The sequence below is a fragment of the Aspergillus tanneri genome, assembly GCF_003426965.1.
Source record: "Aspergillus tanneri strain NIH1004 chromosome Unknown AapTan_1_pilon_pilon_pilon, whole genome shotgun sequence".
Taxonomy (NCBI): Eukaryota; Fungi; Ascomycota; class Eurotiomycetes; order Eurotiales; family Aspergillaceae; genus Aspergillus; species Aspergillus tanneri.
The window spans coordinates 5,266,034-5,284,939 of NW_022984628.1; the positions used below are offsets into that span (position 1 = coordinate 5,266,034).

Here is an 18,906-nt window from a genome sequence, read left to right on the forward strand (position 1 = left end):
TCTCGTAACCTTTGCAGTCCGACCCGTGGCGCACGCCACGTGAGGGTATGCTTGGCCTTCTAGATTCGGGGGCGAAAAGACGGGGTGGTGCAATCTTTACTCGTGTCAGACTGGAACATCCCCTGTCAGAGACACTAAAATTAGCTGTTGTCTCAGTCTCGGTTAGGATTAAGGCTTCTGTCTCCACGTGGAAATGGAACGGGGCCGTTCAAGTTCTCGTAGCCTAGTGTTAGGTGTGGGTGCGTCACCTAGCATTACAGTGCGCTACCATATAAGGCGCTCAGGAATATCTGATCCATAGTGGTCTTTTGGTCCAGTGGAATAGTTAAGATCCTGAGCTTGGCTATAACACCTAGAAACCGAGTCCCAGGCATGGTTAGATCTACCTGGGGCTTGAAATCAGTCTAAGAAGGGTACCACGCGCTTGCAAACCGTTCCTCCACGGACAATATTTTCTTTTTCTGAATGCAGAATCAACTTTACTTGTCTTATGCCGGCTTAGAGACTCCGCCCCATTCCCCTCAACCTTCAGAACTGGATGAATTCCGGGGTACGCCTCTGTGAAATGCCTAAATGAAGGCCAAATAAGGTTGATACATCGGATACCAAGCCACCAGCTCTTCAGCTGCTCGTATAACAGGGAAACAACCGCAAGGGAGCGACTCAGGCGGTCGGTAGACAAAATGCCCGTCTTCACCAGGGGTGGCGTACAGAGACAATGCCATACTACTCCTTACTTTTGTACTAAGGGAGGGGGGGTTGGATCGGATCTTAATTGAGAACGGTTCCTTACTCAGGAGCAATCTCGTACCAGTTCTCAGCTAACAAATACATAACTTCACCTACTAGTGCCACTTGAAAATACGGCTAAATTGATAGAAAATCAACATTTATAGCTAGATGCACTATTATAATCAGTTTTATAGTGCACACAGGAAGATATGTACTACATCATCGTTCGTTTTCCTTTCAAACTGATGATTGGGCTTTTGCTGAGAGTTCCTTTTCGGGTGTTGCTTAGGACTATCGGTCGTTGAGGATGCGCGTTGGGGATGCTGATCAAAATATATCGTCTCAGTTGACTAAATTTGCTCAGACAATGGAGACGGTAACTGCAAATTATACTTTGGCTCTATCTTATTATTTTACCTCGGCTCCATTTTTCGTTTTTTTGTACCTGCACTTGTGCTTGGTTATTAGCGTCATGCTGAGATGAGCCATGCCAATCCTCTCCAAGGGAGGTCTAAACGGTGTCTCGTTATCTGTCTCCGCAGCTGGAGCAGGGTTCCTGGACGGAGATGGGGATAAGCTGATGCCAAGCATCGCAACTCTGACATGAGAGAAATCTATGTTCGGAGCATCATCCAGACTTTCTCAAATCAATACCTAAAAAACAGACCTTTCGGACTAACTTTTGACTAGTGGAGCACTGGCTGAGCCCGGAACAACTTACTGAAAACCACGAAGAATTTATTTTATTCCAGGCGGGACTGGACTTCTGCATCGGGATATAGAGGCATAAACTTATTATAGATCATATTTATTTGACAATCATGTTATTTTTTTCGATATATACTAACTGGGAGTAACAACTCAATCAAACATTGTCGCCTGCTCTATATAAAGTGAAGAATTTAAGGTCTAGAAATGGAGAGGCATCTATTCGTCAGTTTTGAACACGGCGGAAATTGAAAGTTCGGTCACAGCCTGAAATATCGCTCCGAGGTTATCATTTGAACACACCACTTGAATGGTTACCTTTCGCTGGGTGGAGCTTGACTTTGATTGATCCCGTAAGTTTGAGTCCGGTAATGATGAGCTACCACGGCTCGTGGCGGTAGGAACCTGTGTCGCTCCCAGCCGTAAATCGTCATGGGTGAGTGGTGATGGGAATGCACGGTCGAGATCCATCTGGAGGAGGGTTGGGAATGTTTCAGAGCAGGTTCCTGGTTCTATATCAAAATTAGATACATCCATGCACCGATCAATCATCGTGGGCGCCCGGATTCATACGTACCACTTTGCTGAAATAGGCACCCCATTGGCTCGTTATCGAAGTCGCTCGGTGGGCCATAGATGGGTGAATGCGATAGCGAATGCGAGATCATCGGCATGAGCTCCTCTGGTGCAGTCGATATAGGACAGAGATCCTGGTCGCTGCTACCCCAGGACTCTAGGCCCAGCTGTCGATTCTGCTCACGCGATTTGAGCATCTCCTGCTGATAGTCAAACTGCAGGGGCACCTCTGAACCGCCTATCTGAATAGCAGGGTCACTGCCATTCTTTAGCCGGCGTTGCAGGACGTGATACCGATTTTTTGCCGAGAGACTCGTTCGTCGAGGAAAGTATAGTGAAACAAGCTGTTGCCAGAAATGGCCGTGCTTCGTGACACCTTGGAGGAGTAATTCATCCTGTTGACGTTAGATGTCCTGTGGGATGTTATGGGAATAAGGCCGACCAACCTCTTGCGGTGTCCATGGACTGTGATCGATCTCTGGATTAATGGCATGGCTCCATCGTTTCGAGCACTGATCAGGCAATCTGCTTCCCACGACACTTGCGGCGATGGCCCATTTCGTGCCGTGCTGCTTAATCGCTTTTATCAGACGTTCATCCTCGGCCTCAGTCCACGGCCCTTTATTGACCTTGGCCGCTGTTGTCCCATACCACCGTTTGCGACAGTCTTTATTGGTTCTCCCTGGTAAAAACGCTGCTATCTCATGCCAACTGATGTTCCTTCCACTTGCCTGTGCTACACACAACACGTCAGTATCCAGACGTCAACAGTTAAGCGTCATCCTTCCTGGCAACTACTAGGAAGGAGGAGATCAAACCTTTTCCAACTTCTCGACGTAGAATCATGTCCTCTTCAGTTGTCCAATTGCGACGTGGGCGGATCATCATGAGTGTGATTCAAAGCGTGTCGTGTTGGATCGCAGTGGAAAAATCTTCCTCTTCAAGTAGCCTCTTATTTACATGCAGTCACAAATAGGAATTTTCTTCTTTTTCCTACGGACAGTCCCACATTACCGGCTGAGGTTTAGCGGATGCACTATTGCAGCAGACATAGTCTGATACAATGTTAAGGGGATCGAAAATCATTCAAAGGATCGGGCGAAGACGGATTAGCTTCCTGCAGGCTGCATCCCATCCCTGACACTTCGTGTTGAATGCTGCCATTCGCTTGCAGTCGCGTGTAGTCACCATTATATCATGAGGCTCTGAGAACAGGACGGTGATTTGTTCGCTTTTATATACAGAGAAACAGTGGCAATGATTCAGACTGCAACTAGTGTGCGGGTCGTTGTAGGTCGAGTCGCATTCCATATTTCTCTGTTGGTGCAATCAGCACACTAGTGGCTGCAGGAGACGGGGAGCCTGTCTTACAGCGGGATCTGGATCCCTTCCTTAATTGGTGGGCTCCTTCGATAGAATTACTGCTAAATGAAACTCAATCTATCATATCAGCGCGTCGGGCCTAAGCCAGGGTACTTAATTTTGGACACGCGCGAAAGCCAGTCACTAACCACCACCACATAGGAGGAAGTAACCGGAAAGCGAAGGAGCCATGTAAGCGAGCGAGCCACCTCTGTATGCATATAAAATGGCACTTTTTGTCATCTCAATGTCTCAACAACATATCAATAGGGCCTAGAATTTATAATCTGAGCTGATAAATAGAACGTAAACAGATATTAGGTCTAGAAGCTTATAATATAAGTACTCCTTTATATTACATTATAAAGGTCTTTAATACAGCAGCATTTAAAATAATTTTGCAATACTGGCTAGAAAACTACTTTAAAATCTAAATAAAATTGACAAAAACTCTATTGTATATGTTTAATTGGTAGGAATCAACTCTGTAGTATATTTAGCATATTTGTTGAGATATTAAGATTGTAAAAGAGTGCCATTTTATATGCAATACAGAGATGGCTCGATCGCTTTCCGGTTTCGTATTTCTAGTGCTTATCTCATACTGGGAGGAGAATGGGGCTAGGTCTGTGGCACCGCTACGTTTCGTTTCAACCTCACAACAAACATTATCCCCTCGGATACTCCCAAAATCTCACAGGTGTTCCCCTCTTTTCGCCTAGACATTGCTACCACGTGTCTTTGTTATTAGTGCTTATCTCGTATGGGGAAAGCAAACGAGGGACATCCCTGGAGTACTCATGTAGCCTATCAGAAGCACGAAGTTCAGTCGACGGAGCGTTGTTCCAAGATAGGTCCTTGTAAGCGACAGTGTCCTGATTCCTGAACTGTTGAGCGGCCGGCCTAAATCTGCCTCGTCATTACTTGGTGTCACCCAATGAGAAGTGGCCCTTTTCCTAGATCTGCGAATTCCTTCACGTCATATCTGCGGAGGAATCAATAGTCGCCTGTACGGAGGTGGGCCTGTCGGAGGTACCAGTCATACCTTGGGAGTATTGGAATTAAGGTTAGGCCGAGTAATCTAGAACATAAATTTCGCCTGACAAATATAACGTTAAGCTACATAGCTCTAGTCAAACGGGAGGGAGGACTGGATGTACAAGTACGAAGACAATAATCTACTGTGCACATAAGGAAGATATGCTGTATTTCAGTCCAGTCTATACCATGTATGCCGTACCGCCAAGCTTCGATAGATTACTGTTAGATTTTATATGTCTAATGATATAAGAGCCTGAATTATCTCTGTATCCTTATTCTCTTTGGTTGACTCCTATCCTTCGGAGTCAGCCACGTCACTTGGCTATTTCACATGATGTCCCAATATGGACTAGCTTTATTCTGACCATTACTAGAACCACTCTACTGCCCCAGCCCCGAATTTAATATGATGAAACGCCTTGGCGAGATCCTTTTTGTTATACGGAAGTTCGATTTATCAAGATATATATAGTCCTTGACGGTGTACGGCTGAGAAAATTACATAATATTTTACCATTCCCATGGGAAGATAGTTTTCGTATATTACCTGCATAACATTTTCCGACCCCGTACTTCTGAAGTACTGCACTACTCTGTATGGAGTAGGTGATATTCTCTGACACATATTTGCTATTGGACTCATGTGGTGGCTGGCATGCACACAGAGACTTACTTCCGATCACGGGATCCTTCAATATAAAGAGCTATGGAAGACCACATGACTCAACTTTCGTCATACTCTTTACACAGAGCCTAAAAGTCACTGTAGAGAGGATTGTAAAGGTACTGGTGAATGCCCCAGGCTGGATATAGCAGATAAAGATATATATTAGCTAGTGTATATTATGCACCTCTCACACTTTATAGGTATCTAGACAATGTGTATAACAAATCAAGAACGATAGCTTATCAATGGTTATTATATGATGTGTACATCGCCGGTATCCGATAGGTGCCTTGACAATATTTGCAACGTGACCTGCATTGCAATGCAACGGTGCTTAAAACACATTTTACTTATCTTATTCATTTCTGATGATGATGTAGTGTTTATATATATATTTAAAAAAAAAAAAAAAAAAAAGGCCAGCTTTCTCACGGCTATCCCGGGGAACAGCAGAGGGGCATCGGGGTGAATTGGGTCTTGGCGTCAGCGTTTCTCCTGAGCGAGATTACCGAGTTTCCCCACGCCTTTATGCAAATGCAAAAGACTGTGTTTAAATTAAGCGAGACGGCTAGAATATCTTGTTCATGGAACGGTTGAGAGGTAGTCCGAGTCGATCGAGGACAGGCAGGATACGGCCTTGAGGAGAATGAAATATATCATGTATGTCAAATGTATTATACTGCTTTCGGTATTTACTAGTGCAAACTAGATATAGTGGCTGTAGGCCTCGATAGAATTATATGACTACGGAGTAGAAATTATGTCAGGCACAGATAATTAACTTAGTTAGCACACAGACTTACTGTTAGGTGTGGGTGCGTCACCTAACATTACAGTGCGCTACTATATAAGGCGCTCAGGAATATCTGATCCTCATTGGGATCAGATATAGTGGTCTTTTGGTCCAGTGGAATAGTTAAGATCCTGAGCTTGGCTATAACACTTACTAAAATTAAACCTGTACAGAGTATGAAAAAATAACATCCAGATTACCTTAAGTTTAATTGTTCATTACTTATCACCCACATCCAATACCTTATGTGGGTCGGTCCGTCCCGTTCTATATATATATTGACAGGTCTCAAAGAACAAAATGATATGATAGTGAAGAAGCGCTGTGTGTCCCTCAATCTTCAAGGTATTTTCAGAATATTCCGAATAGACTACTGTGTACATCAGATATCGTTATTGTTATGATTATTCTCTCAATAGAAGGAATGGTGGGCAGATGAATGCTATACGAGCCGAACGCCATGGCCTGCTTAGGATCTTTATCACGATGGTAACAACAATCAACTGATTCAACCACCGTAGCCAACTCCCCCGACGTACACTCTATCTAAGGGGATGGAAACGATTCAGGGGGATGGCGCGGAGGGCTAGCCAAGACGCTAGGTGTTATTGGATCCCGAATCCCGATATTTTTCTATCAGTTATTGGCTTCTCCCCGTGCATAGGTACCGATAATGTCAGAGTAAGCTCTGTCACCTGCAATGGTTGGTCTGACTAGCCTTTCTCTTCTGCGGCGCAGTCAACATGCATGATGCACCTGACCAACAAAGACATAAGGCTGTTTCGCAGGACCTAAAGAACATCATCCCCCGCTTTGACTATCTCACCAATCCCCTAAAGCTCCGGTTAGCCGAGCGCACACAAGTAACGGCATGAAATCTCCACAGCCCGCAACAGTCTACGACGTGGATGAGGATGACAATCCCATCCTGCAGAGCACAATATCCGCAACTCGAATGACCCCAACAACACCGAATTCATCCCCCTACAGTAGTAGAACCAGAAGCAGTCCCCCAACACCCCAGAAATGCATCTTTGGCAAGTCCATTTGCAGAGGTCCGATCGAGGAGATGGTGAAGGTCTGCAAGCAGGACCCACACCCCTTCACTATTTTCACCAGAAGTCCCGATACGAGTTTGGAACGCAATGAAATCCAGGGATATCAATTTAGAAAGGTTTTTTTCAGGGGTACATGCTCGATCTACCTACTGTTATAAGAGCGAACAAGGGTACTAAGCGTGAAACTACAGATGAAAATGAAATTTTAAATCCTGAGGCGATTTATGACCGGGGGCGAGATGTTCGACTGACGGCTTTCATATCCAAGAAGGACGAAGGGCACCCAGACCCCAGGATATACGTAGAGCAGCGTATTTATGAAGGCAGACAAGAGAAGATCATGGGCCATGAACTTGTATTTGGGGGGAAAATTCAATTCGATGTCGAGTACGTATTTCCGGCTTGTGGGGACGAAAAGCGTGATCTGCGCCTTCAAATCAAATCAGTAAGATATTCATTCATAGTTGGATAGAGATCGCAGGGTAGAACATGCTAAGCCACATCCAGCTTGAACAGGAACTCTTCCACAGCTACATGCGGCACGCAAAATACTATGGCTACGATGTCATAGACCATGTCGAGATTCACGGAGATCAGATTGCTCAAGGCCTGACGTATCCGCTTCAGCATAATAAGGTAAAAGTGCCTAATCAGATTTGCCTTAATGCCGAAGATCTTCAAATTCTTTTAGATGCAAAGCGAAACAAGTTGTCGCCGGGTGGTGTTTTATATGGCGAAGAGATAGAGCTCCTTCAGCTACACTTCACCGGCCTCGGAGTGTGTGCGAAGGACGGATCACATACGGGGGACCTTTACGTTCGAGTTATCTACAGATCATGCTAGGCAAGATGTTTTCTTAGGTGCGAGATGTAAGGTTCCAGTGTAAGAAGATGAGATCGTCGCCATGTTTTTGTATTTAAATGAGATTAACAACACAGATCCTTCAAAGCTAGCAACAGAGCTCTCTAGCTCCTATTGAAATTTCTTAGCTGCTCCAAGGGTTATAATAGGTGGGTATAGAAGTGCACGGGACGGCCGTAGAATACGTTTAGTACCAGCCACCCATTCAATAATATAAGCAATCACTTCCAACACTGCTTCGTGCAAGTCTTCTACAATATCAAGTGAAAGAACCAATTTCTATCTGTCGGTTCTAAGGCTCTTCTTAAGGCTGAGCGCATCCGCAAAAATGATCTCTAAATCACTTCATTTTCCAGGAAAGACGAGCTTTCTGTTGTCCCTTTTTTCCAATTACATTCAGATACTAGACCAGTATATAATTTGAATACAAACTTGAATCTATGAATTAGTCTACCTCGCACGGACAGCCCTGAACGCAAATTTAAACAGATATAGTCTACTTCTATTCACGAGAAAGGAAAGCTCTAACTGATAACCTAGATTCTAGGGACGTGAATCTACCGCCTGTAACTCGCCGCAAGCGTGACGGATTGCCTCGGAAACCACATCGATATTGACCGGGTCGAAAACCTCGAAATGATTTCCAGGGATATCCACCCATGGGACAGCCGAGCGAGTCACTGTTTCCCAACCCATCACAGCCGTCTTCGGGTCTGAGCGATCTTGGAGCCAGGGATTCTCGATCCATTCTGGATTCGCGAGGTCTTTCCATCCCTGACTCGAGCGCAAGAGAAACACGCGGGGCACCGGGCGCGTCTCGGGCGGGGCCGGAGTAAAGGCACCAAGGAGGCTGGCACAGGCTCTAAAGTGACGCCGGGTCAGAGACCGGATCGCCTGGGCAGTCTCCGCCACGGCGGGTTTAGCGGCACCTGTCACCGCGTCGATGATGCGCGACGACAGCGGTTGATGATGGACCGGAGGAGGGGAATCAATCAGGATCGTGCCAACAACGCTATATCCCTGGTCTATCAGCCGGCGGGCGACTTCAAAGGCAACCACACCGCCAAACGACCAGCCTCCCAGCAAGTATGGCCCGGCGGCGGTGGCCGTGACCTCCCGGGCATATGCGTCGGCCATCTCCCCCAGACTAACCCACCCGTCGAAAGGATCTAAGAATTTGGGATCATGCAGCGCGTACACGGGTCGGTCCAACGAACGGAGGCGATGATAATGAGCACAAATACCACTGCCATCGTGGATCAGAAACAGAGGGGAGCGGGGCACACCAGTCGATTGCACGATTTCCGGCTGTTGATACAGGTGGAGGATCTGGGACACCTTGTCGATGGTGCTGGGGCTGAATAATACCTGCGAGTCGGCAGAACCCGCATTGATGGGGGTTGGGACAACCGTAGGGTTGGTCGAATCCGACGAATATGCTGTATCCAGAGACGAGACTGAGGAAGAGGAGGAAGAATGATCTTGTAACTGGGCTTGATGATCGTGTCCTAGGATCTAGAATAGAGGTATACATGAGATAATGGTTGCAATATTGAAGAATAACAACGGAGATATATGGACAGAAAGAAAGGAAACTATTTCTTGGACTCTTCTACCGATTACACCATTTGCAGGGCACCTACCAGCTTCTCAACATCACCGACCGTGCGACATTCGGAGAGCTCCGTGTACGATAGATCGCTGTTAAGGCCGATCTTCAACAGGCTGGACTCTAGTTCGAAGATCATAAGCGAATCGATGCCCAACGCTGCTAACTCAGAACTGGAGGTGATGCTATTCATGTCCCCACCGCATGTCTCAGCAATAATGGCACGGGTGAGCATCTGAATGTCACCACCTAAATCTATAGGAGAGCCCTCGCTAGGCGGCGTCCCTGGTTCTGAGCTGGGGGGTGTCTGAAGTTCTGAGATGGGGGGCGTCTCTACACCCTGGAGGCCGCCGCAGAGTCTCTCCACGTCCCCAACGGTGGAGCATTTCGCCAATGCTGAGATATCAAACTGAGCGTAGATTGGCAACAGCTGCGCTTCGAGCTCAATCATCAACAGGGAATCGAATCCAAGTGCCTCCAGATTCGAGTCGGCCGACAGAGACGCTGGATCCACGGCACATGTCTGAGCGATGAGGTTCCTAACGGCCCCTTTCGGCGGAGACGAGGCGACGGGCGGGAGTGGCCGAACATCCGCAACATTGGGACGAGTGATTGTCGACGGTGCCTGACGGATGGGTGCGGTAGTCCTGGCTCTCGACAGGTTTGACGTTCCCTGCCCTCTCTTCGAGGCGATACTGAACGCCTGGCGAACTTTCTCCAATTGGACGCACTGAAACACCATTCCCTTGAAAGCAGCCATTATTCCGCGCTCATCCATAGCTTGGACATCCGCCACAATGACACCCTCGGCTGGTAAGGAGATCATGGTGCAGTGGACATCGAACTGACCCCCAGACAAGGCCGGTTCACGGAGGACGATTGCGGACGCCACTTCCTTGCAGATTCCTGCCTCACTGGCCCCGATGGAGAGGTTGGCCACGAACCCAGCCACATGCAGCAGGACGTCCATGAAGACGGAGTTGGCCTTGGCCGGGGCCGACGGAGTGCCGGAGTATTTGCAACACGCATACGCTTCCCCGCCGTCGGGACTAATGCGAATGTACTGCGCCTGTTGGTATAACGCCGAATACGTGACCACCCGTGTGAATACATTCTCGTAGAGGGCCTTGGTTGAGAACGTTTCTAGGATGGCGTTTGGCTCTGGATGCACGAATCGGTCGATCGAACGATGCATCAGGTGCGCCTTTCGGGTGTATTTCTGCTCTATCGCTCTCCGGTCCTTGCGCCTGAGGTGGCCCTTGCAGTGCGCGCTGCGGTGATTGGGGTTCGAGGCATCGGGGATGGACGAGATCTCAAACTTCCAATCCTGACCGACTGGAACCATCTCAATGCGGACCGCAGCAGTGGACTGGCTCGTGTAGAGCAAAGGACCGACGTATGATATGTCCACCAGGGACCACGCGTACCCCGCTGTACTATCCGGATCTATGTCATTTATGGCTGATAATGCCATCTGGTGGTACACCGAAGCCGGACAGAGGGCATGATCACACACCACATGGCCAGTGATGAACTCTTTGAGAGATTGGATGCATGTCTCATAGATAGCGGTAAAGCCATTGGATTCGCACGCTCTTTGAACCGTCCGGCCAAGGAAGACATTGCTGGACACTGGATCCAGAATTTGATCGGCCAGGACTGTCTGCCGTTCCCCGGTTTCGTGTGGATATGACACCACATACTCTGATTGGAAAAAGGGCAACCCGGGGAGGTTTACAAGACGAGCGGGATCTTGGAATGTAAACGCTTGACGCCAGTCGATCGACTCCGCAGTCCGATAGAAATGGCTCAGGAGCTGTGATAACGTGGAAGAGGGCGAAACTCCCTTCCTCAGGCAGGGCAACAGAGTCGCCGAAGGGGTAGGGACCTGCGCAGCGATCATTGGCAGAAGCGAGGCGTGCGGTCCAACTTCCACCCAGTGGGCCGTCGCTGAGTGCGCGTCCGCAGCCAAAAAGTCCTTCAGCCCCTGCTGAAACGCCACGGTTTCGCGGGAATGACGTGTGAAATACCCTGGTGTGAACACCTTCTCTCCCTCCCTCACGGTACGCCCCAGGACATTTGAGATCACTGGCACAGAGGGCGACCGCAGGGGCACCGTGCTGGCGTACTCCTCCAACTCGGGCAGGATGGCGTCCATCGCTTCGGTATGGTATGCCAGGGGTACATCGAGTAGTTTGCTCTTACCCTTGCCAGCGCTAGTAATGTCCTGCTTGAAGGCCTGCAGCTGCGAAACGGGGCCCCCAACTACGCAGTCGGTGGGACTGTTGTCGCAGGCGATGCTCAGTTGTCCAAAGCGATCGTCGCTTTCAATCATCGACTGCACATCGGAGGACCCGATATTGACGGCCAGCATCGAGGTCTTCTGTGGTTCGCAGTGAGTCATCATGAGTTGAGCACGACGAGCCACCAGAAGACAACCGCTTGCAACATCCAATACCCCGGCCGTCACCAAGGCCGCATACTCACCAAGGCTGTTATGAGATATTAGTATTATCATACAAAGGCAAGGGGTCAACGCTTGACAGCATACCTGTGCCCAATAACTGCGCTCGGTCGAATCTTCCAGGAGATTAGAAGCTGAGCCAAGGCAACCTCGAGTGCATATATTGCCGATTGGAACGACTGAAGCTGCACGGTACTATTACCGCTCGGTTGGTCCGCCACTTGAGGGCTAATGACATCTAGACAGCCGGGAAAACCATTCTCCCTCAGGATCTGATCACAACGGTGCACAGTTTTGGCGAAGACGGGGTAGATGGACATGAGCTCATGGCCCATCCCCAGATACTGCGACCCTTGTCCCGAGAAGACAAAGACTATCTGAGGCTGGGGGACATTGGAAATATGGTGAGGCTCGGCAGTCTCGAGGTTTCTGATCAGTGTTTGAACCGAATCCGCGGTAACCGACAGGCGGACATTGTAGAGTTGGCGGCGCGCAGTCATAGTGTAACAGATATCCGCCAGGGACAAGGAGGATCCTGTAGCGAGGGAACCAGCCAAGCTGGCAATCAGGTCTTCACGAAGTTTCAGGAGGACTTTAGCGTTCTTTGCCGACAGACCCAGAACATACGACTGGCTCTCATCCTGGGCGATGCAATGGACAGGAGCGATGTACTCCTGCAGGATCATCGCTGCATTTGAGCCCGCGGCGCCGAAGTTGTTGATGAGCGCCAGTCGTGCCTGGTCTCCTGTGGGATTCCACCGAGCGCCATCTCGGCTAATCACTGCTCCATCCTTCCCTAAATCCTCAATCTTGGGATTCAACGTCTTTAGAGAAATTTGCGGTGGGATCTTGCCGTATCGCATCATGAGGATGGTCTTGGCCAGGGCGGCTGCTCCGGATGCCGCCTCACAATGGCCAATATTGGCTTTGATGGACGTAAAATACACTGTATTCCGGGCATCACGGCCGCTGCAGAATGCGTTCCGCAGACTTTCAACCTCATTCGGGTCGCCTGCTTGGGTCCTGGACAATCGTCAGTGAAGGCGACATATAAACACTAATTACCTTACTAAGTACTTACCCTGTCCCATGTGTTTCAACAACGGTAATCTGCCACCCCCGATTAATACATAAATTTGGAACGAGGAGTATATAGACGTACCTGATGTGGATGAATCTTGGTTTTGTGGCACAGCCGCTGAAAGAGCTGCTCCTGTGTCGGGGCGTGAGGATGGGTAATCGAATGGGCATTTCCACTCTGGTTCACTTCCACCCCTTTGATAACGGCGTGGATCCGATCACCTTCAACCAGTGCGTCGCGCATCTTCTTGACGACGAAGACGCCACAGCCTTCAGAACGGGAATAACCGTCCGCGGACGCATCAAATGCTTTGCACTGGCCGGTGGGACTGAGGAAATGCGCGCGATCAAGACCGAGATACATCTGCAAGCAATCAGTGCGTGGAAACAAATGGAACATCTGCAGAAAAGAAGTTACATACATCCGGACTTGATATCACGTTGACGCCGCCAACCAGCGCCGCTCGACAGTCGCCAGCAGCCAATGCTCGTACAGCCTGGTGAAGCGCCACCATGGACGACGAGCATGCGGTATCCAACGTCATCGATGGGCCGCTCCAGCCGAAGTAGTAAGAGATCCGGCCACTCTGGAAAGCACGAAGGGTTCCTGCGAAGGCTAATGAGCCACCAACCCCAGAGTACAGGACATAAGAACGGGTACAAACCTGGACTGTAGTAGACGTCAATCTCCGGGCGGAGGTTATCGGTGTAGTCGAGGGTCGCGTTGCCGATAAAGCATCCAAAGGTGTCACGGGCAAACGACGGAGTGGAATCGGGAACGTATCCCGCATTTTCAAGGGCGCGATATGCCGTCTGCAGCAACACACGCTGCTGCGGATCGATTGACCGAGCCTCCCGCGGAGAGATATCAAAAAGATCATTGTCGAACAGGAACGGGTTCTTCAAGAAGTTGCCGTATCGGGTGTTTATTGACCGTTTGGCCCGGCTGCCATGCTCGTCCTTTTTCCCAAAGAAGTCATCCACGTGGAATCGAGAGGCAGGAATCTGGTGTGCCAGGTCATTAGTATTAAGGTATCTGCATTCCATCTTCGCATCTCTGGACTACTTACCTCCGTACAGGAATCAACGCCATTGCAAAGATTCTCCCATAGCTCGTCCTCGTCCTGTGCGCCGGGTAGTTCAACATCCATGCCTACGATGGCTATGTCATCTAAGGAGATACGAGATCCTTCGCTTGCGGGCATGCGGGATACTCCCATGGCCGAGACATCTCGAATCTCCACCCATGTTGGCATCGGCCGGAGCGACTTCGACATGCCATATCCGGGACCAAAGTTTAAAATTTGGCACGGTCTGGAATCCACGGACTTCTGAAGATCAGACAGCATGGCATCTTGGACGGACACCCAGTCCACCGGCTCCAGGAGGATCATTTCCAAGAGAAGAGCAACCAACTGTCCCAGGGTGGCAGGGCCATCTAAGTCGCCAACACAGTCCACAGGCGCCCCGGCAACTGTAGAAAAGAACGGTACCACCAGAGTAATGGGTACGTTCCACTGCGAAGACAACTCCTGTTCCACACTATTCATTGTTTGCTGGAAGACGTCAAACAATCGATCACGATTATGGTACAAGGTGAGCACATTTGTCGGGCGCGTCCTACAGTGGGAAGGGAGTTTCTCGTGGATGAATTGTGCCAGTTGATCTCCTCTCCCACTCAGTGTCACGCACGTGGGTGACATTTTGGCGCTGACGTACACGGGGGCATCAGAATTCTGTTCAATAGATCAGCATAATCCGTACCTCTGTTGCTTCTCCTGTTCATCCTACAAGGAAGAGGAGGACTTAATCACGTACTCTTCCATTGTCCGCTGGTCTTGTGATATCATCGGAAAAATTGTCCACTACGACGCTCCACGGCAAACTCGTAGAGCTGTTACCGCGAGTGGCCTGTGCCCTGCGATATGTTTCGGAGTTTATACCAACCCATAGAGCAACTTGGAATAGGTCCTGTGCTCGCTGAAGAAATTGGACAAGGCTGTGAGTGGATGCGATTGCTGCTGCAGGCAACACGCCGACACAAAAGCCAGCTACCCCTCGCAGGTGAGATAACTCCCGAGACTGTCGCAGATATCGGACAATCTGGACTAGATAAATGGTTGTATGCTGGAGGACAACGCTCTGATGATAGCTTGGAGGGGGGCGCAAAAGTGTCTCGGGCTCTGTGAAGTCGTCTAAATCGATCGCATCAACGGCAAGGCGGCCTTGCCTCATGGCTGTAGCAATTTGTGTCCGGAAGCATGCGTGACATGCCTGCAGAATGATCTGGGACTCAGGTAGAGAAGCATCTTGGATTGCCGTGTCTAAGGTGACCTGAGAGAACAGCGACTCAGATCCAAGTCCGGCGAATACTGCCACGTAGTCCATGTTGAAGGACAGAATGTAAGCCTGGTAGTTTAAGATTGCTCAAATGGAATGAGTGGTATGTCCACATTGGTTAAATAGCTACCAGTGACAATGGAGCCTCGGCGACTTTGGAATCCTGCATGGCTATCACTAGCCACAATCCACACATGGCGTCGACAGTATCGGACGAATGGAACAATAGGCCGTTATGCAACGGAGAACACCATGGCGATCTGAACGCCCTATGGCTGTATAGAGGAGCGAAACTCCGTCATCAAGTCGACGGGCATAGCATTGTGGGTAAAATTGCCTATTTTTGGGTACGCCACGCGCGAAGCATGGATTGCCGTAATACGAGCCCCGATATCAACCACTCGGCGGATACTACGGGGCTTCTTTTCTGTCGGGAATTGCGTGCAGTCCTAATATTCCCGAATCGGACTGAGTCTTACGCCGCATGCCGTCTGGACATGCAATTCCCGTCCGGTCATATATCACACTTCCACCACTGTCGCGCCCTAGTATAGGGTCGTATTCATCCTTCGATTTCCCACCATGGCTGCTCCCGAGATCCAGAACGGTGACCAGTCCGTTGGCTTCCAATTGCACCTGGTCATCGTTGGGGCCGGGCTCGCCGGACTGGCTGCTGCTATCAGTGCCCGCCTGGAGGGCCATCGCGTTACGCTGCTCGAGCGAGCCGACCAGTTAGTGGAGGTGGGTGCTGGGCTACAAGTCACCCCCAATGCCACTCGCCTGTTCCATCGCTGGGGGGTATTCGATGAGCTGCGCTCCAAAGCCGCCGTCCCGTCCTATCTGGCGGTGCGACGGTACGACGGTAGTCGTCTACTAGCCTACGAGGATCGATTCCAGGAGAAGATCATTCAGAGCTACGACGCGCCATTCTGGGACCTCCATCGCGCGGATCTACAACTAGCGCTGGTGCATCGCGCCCAGTCCCTCGGCGTCAACATCCGCCTCGGTGCGGACGTGGCGGAGGTTGACCCCCAGCGCATCATTGTGACCACCAAGAGTGGCGAGAGGGTGCAAGGGGATCTCATCTTGGGGGCCGACGGTCTATGGTCGCGCACGCGAAATGTCTTGGTGCAGCCACCGTTGATGCCGAAGCCCACGGGTGATCTTGCATACCGCATCATCCTTGACCTGGAGGATATCAAGGATCCGGAGCTACAGAAGTTAGTATCGAACCCGTCCGTGAATTTCTGGGTCGGTCCACACTCTCATGTAGTGGGCTACTCCGTGCGACAAGGCCGCACATACAATCTGGTCCTTCTGCGTCCCGATGATCTGCCAAAGGATGTCCCTCGGGCTTCAGCCAACGTGGAGGAAATGCGAAGCCTCTTTGAGAACTGGGATCCTACGTGGGTTGAGCATCCCTATGCGCGACTGTCCACTACTAATCGGAATAATATTGCAGCCTACGTAGGTTACTGGAATGCGTGAGTAAGGTGGAGAAATGGCGACTAATGAACAGTAATTATGCCCCAGCTCTTCACTTTGAAACAGTGTGGAATAGGATGCATTTCTGATGCTTTTTTGCGATTAGTTTCCACTCTCGACACCTGGGCGAACAGTGAGGGCACCTTTCTACTGGCGTGAGTCCTACACTGTACTCTTTGGATTTTCTTGCTGATACTTGAGCCTAGCGGCGATGCATGTCATCCGATGCTTCCATACCTTGCACAAGGCGCCAATTCCTCCCTAGAGGACGGTGCCGTCCTCGGTCGGTTGCTCAAATACGTGACTAGTCGTGAGAAGCTTCCCTCGGCGCTCGAGATGTATCAGCAGCTGCGAAAGTCTCGAGGGGAGACCATCGCAAAGGAAGCATTAGAACAGGTTGGTTTGGTTTAATCCCAGTCCATGTCTCGAGTCAATGGGTATGCAGTCCTAATGGGCGGTTTAGAGAGCTTCATTTCATATGGAAGACGGCCCTCTGCAGGAGGAGCGCGATGCCATATTCCTGGAAAACCTAGGCAAAGTGCCCGATTGCCAATTTCCGAGCCGTTGGTAAGAGAAGTCGCTTTGATCCATGACCCTGTCAAACTAACCAGTATTTCCATCTTAGGACTTGCCCTTCTGTACAGCCCTGGCTGTATGGCTACGACGCTGTGGCCGAGGCAGATAAGGCTTACAAAGCGCATCCTTTTTAAAATGATTTACAAATGGGACGGGGGAGATACGCAAGAGACATGCAAATCAACATCAATTTAGGAAGAAACTGTACATTTAGAAATATTATTCAAATAACACCCATTGCCATGCTGTGACTCTCTCCAAGGCTGTTGTACCACAATAATCCAGGAAATGTGTGTTTTGTTTCACATCCACATATGGCAGATCATTCGAACATTCCTGTGCATCTGCTTGATAGGCCGCAGACTTCGATACTCGTCAACAACAACTAGCCCTTCTCATCCAGGTACTGGCACGGGCAAAACATAAGCATTAGGGATGATCGGGAAACCGGTATGGGCCTCGTGTTCGGTGCCCTAGAGTCACTACATCCACTTCTGGTGCAGGATTCTGCGCTAAATGTGCGCCACTTTAGCTCATTTTACTCAAATTTTGGGGGCCTTCCCATGGTAATTTCCAACTCGAGGCTAGTGCATGGGATACACCAGTTCCTCATACTCTGCATCGCCATCCAGCGCTTTTTTTTTTTTTTATCTCGCCGGGAACGGCAGCAACCTACTCCTGCACAGTGTCGGTGCATAATCAACGAATTAGCACGGTAGCGATCTCCAGAGTTAATTTCATTGATTAGTCTAATAAAGTGCTCCAGTTCAGAACGTGGAACCTCTCGAAATCTCGTCGTTCCATACCCGAGTCACATCTTTAATCTCCGGATCAAAAAACTAAGCGTCACTCCAGTAAACGCCGCCGGTGAAACGAGATTCGTGAAGGCCCAGTCGGGTGGAGATCAGGAGAATCAAGTTCATGGAGAATCGCCAGCCAAGATTCTAATCCCAATCGGGTCAATATGAAGTGGATTTCCGGTCACCGCAGTGCATTTTCTCGGGGTAGAAGATCCGCCACTTATCATTGCCGGTTCGCTATTGTCAGCCCTAAGGAGCGCGATGGTGGATGTCGTTATCTTGGTCCTATGCACTGAGACCAACCCCCGGTGGCTGGGATGCAGCAGATAGTGAAAAGAACCTCATGACCGAATAGCCATTTCCAGCCAAAGGCGGCCATAAGGATGAATGACGGCAAACCCACCCACACTAGTGCCGGCTGGCCGTCTTCCTATCAATTCGTATCTGCCGTAGCTTACCACCATGGAGAGTGTCCTGGAAGAGGAATGGATTCTCATCCAGGCCGATTACGATGAAGATGTTGGTTTGATTGGATGTCAGTGCATCATCACAACTAGAGCGCCGAAAATTTCCGTGTCTTTATTTGTCCGAGAAGGTTTTCGGGGTGTATACTGCCAACTGATAAGCCAGAAAATCTCATAGACTTTTGGAAATATGAGGGCAAGAATTGATTCGCTATGGGTTTGTGCAAGCTCCACTCGGACATCAAAGCCCTTGAACCTCCTGTTCTGATGGAATGGTTTACCTAGTATTT

The 18,906-nt window shown here is 49.5% G+C and overlaps 4 protein-coding genes across 4 annotated transcripts; 2 read left to right on the forward strand and 2 right to left on the reverse strand.

Moving 5' to 3' along the window:
* Positions 1 to 1,659: 1,659 nt before the first annotated feature.
* On the reverse strand, positions 1,660 to 2,904 carry ATNIH1004_003714 (uncharacterized protein; the record flags this gene model as incomplete). Its single annotated transcript, XM_033568389.1, has 4 exons — positions 1,660 to 1,952; positions 2,018 to 2,411; positions 2,463 to 2,752; positions 2,835 to 2,904. The coding sequence occupies 4 exons, from the start codon at positions 2,902 to 2,904 to the stop codon at positions 1,660 to 1,662; spliced, it is 1,047 nt and encodes a 348-aa protein (XP_033430384.1).
* Positions 2,905 to 6,750: 3,846 nt separating this feature from the next.
* On the forward strand, positions 6,751 to 7,780 carry ATNIH1004_003715 (uncharacterized protein; the record flags this gene model as incomplete). Its single annotated transcript, XM_033568390.1, has 3 exons — positions 6,751 to 7,066; positions 7,129 to 7,382; positions 7,445 to 7,780. The coding sequence occupies 3 exons, from the start codon at positions 6,751 to 6,753 to the stop codon at positions 7,778 to 7,780; spliced, it is 906 nt and encodes a 301-aa protein (XP_033430385.1).
* A 561-nt stretch (positions 7,781 to 8,341) lies between these two features.
* Positions 8,342 to 15,339, reverse strand: ATNIH1004_003716 (Type I Polyketide synthases (Type I PKS); the record flags this gene model as incomplete). The annotated part of the gene is made up of 9 exons (XM_033568391.1): positions 8,342 to 9,313; positions 9,442 to 11,899; positions 11,959 to 12,894; positions 12,953 to 12,981; positions 13,034 to 13,315; positions 13,374 to 13,558; positions 13,617 to 13,956; positions 14,022 to 14,687; positions 14,770 to 15,339. 9 exons carry the CDS (start codon positions 15,337 to 15,339, stop codon positions 8,342 to 8,344), a joined length of 6,438 nt encoding a protein of 2,145 aa, XP_033430386.1.
* A 534-nt stretch (positions 15,340 to 15,873) lies between these two features.
* ATNIH1004_003717 (uncharacterized protein) lies at positions 15,874 to 17,486 on the forward strand (the record flags this gene model as incomplete). The annotated part of the gene is made up of 5 exons (XM_033568392.1): positions 15,874 to 16,758; positions 16,825 to 16,931; positions 16,983 to 17,172; positions 17,240 to 17,343; positions 17,402 to 17,486. 5 exons carry the CDS (start codon positions 15,874 to 15,876, stop codon positions 17,484 to 17,486), a joined length of 1,371 nt encoding a protein of 456 aa, XP_033430387.1.
* Between the last annotated feature and the right edge of the window lie 1,420 nt (positions 17,487 to 18,906).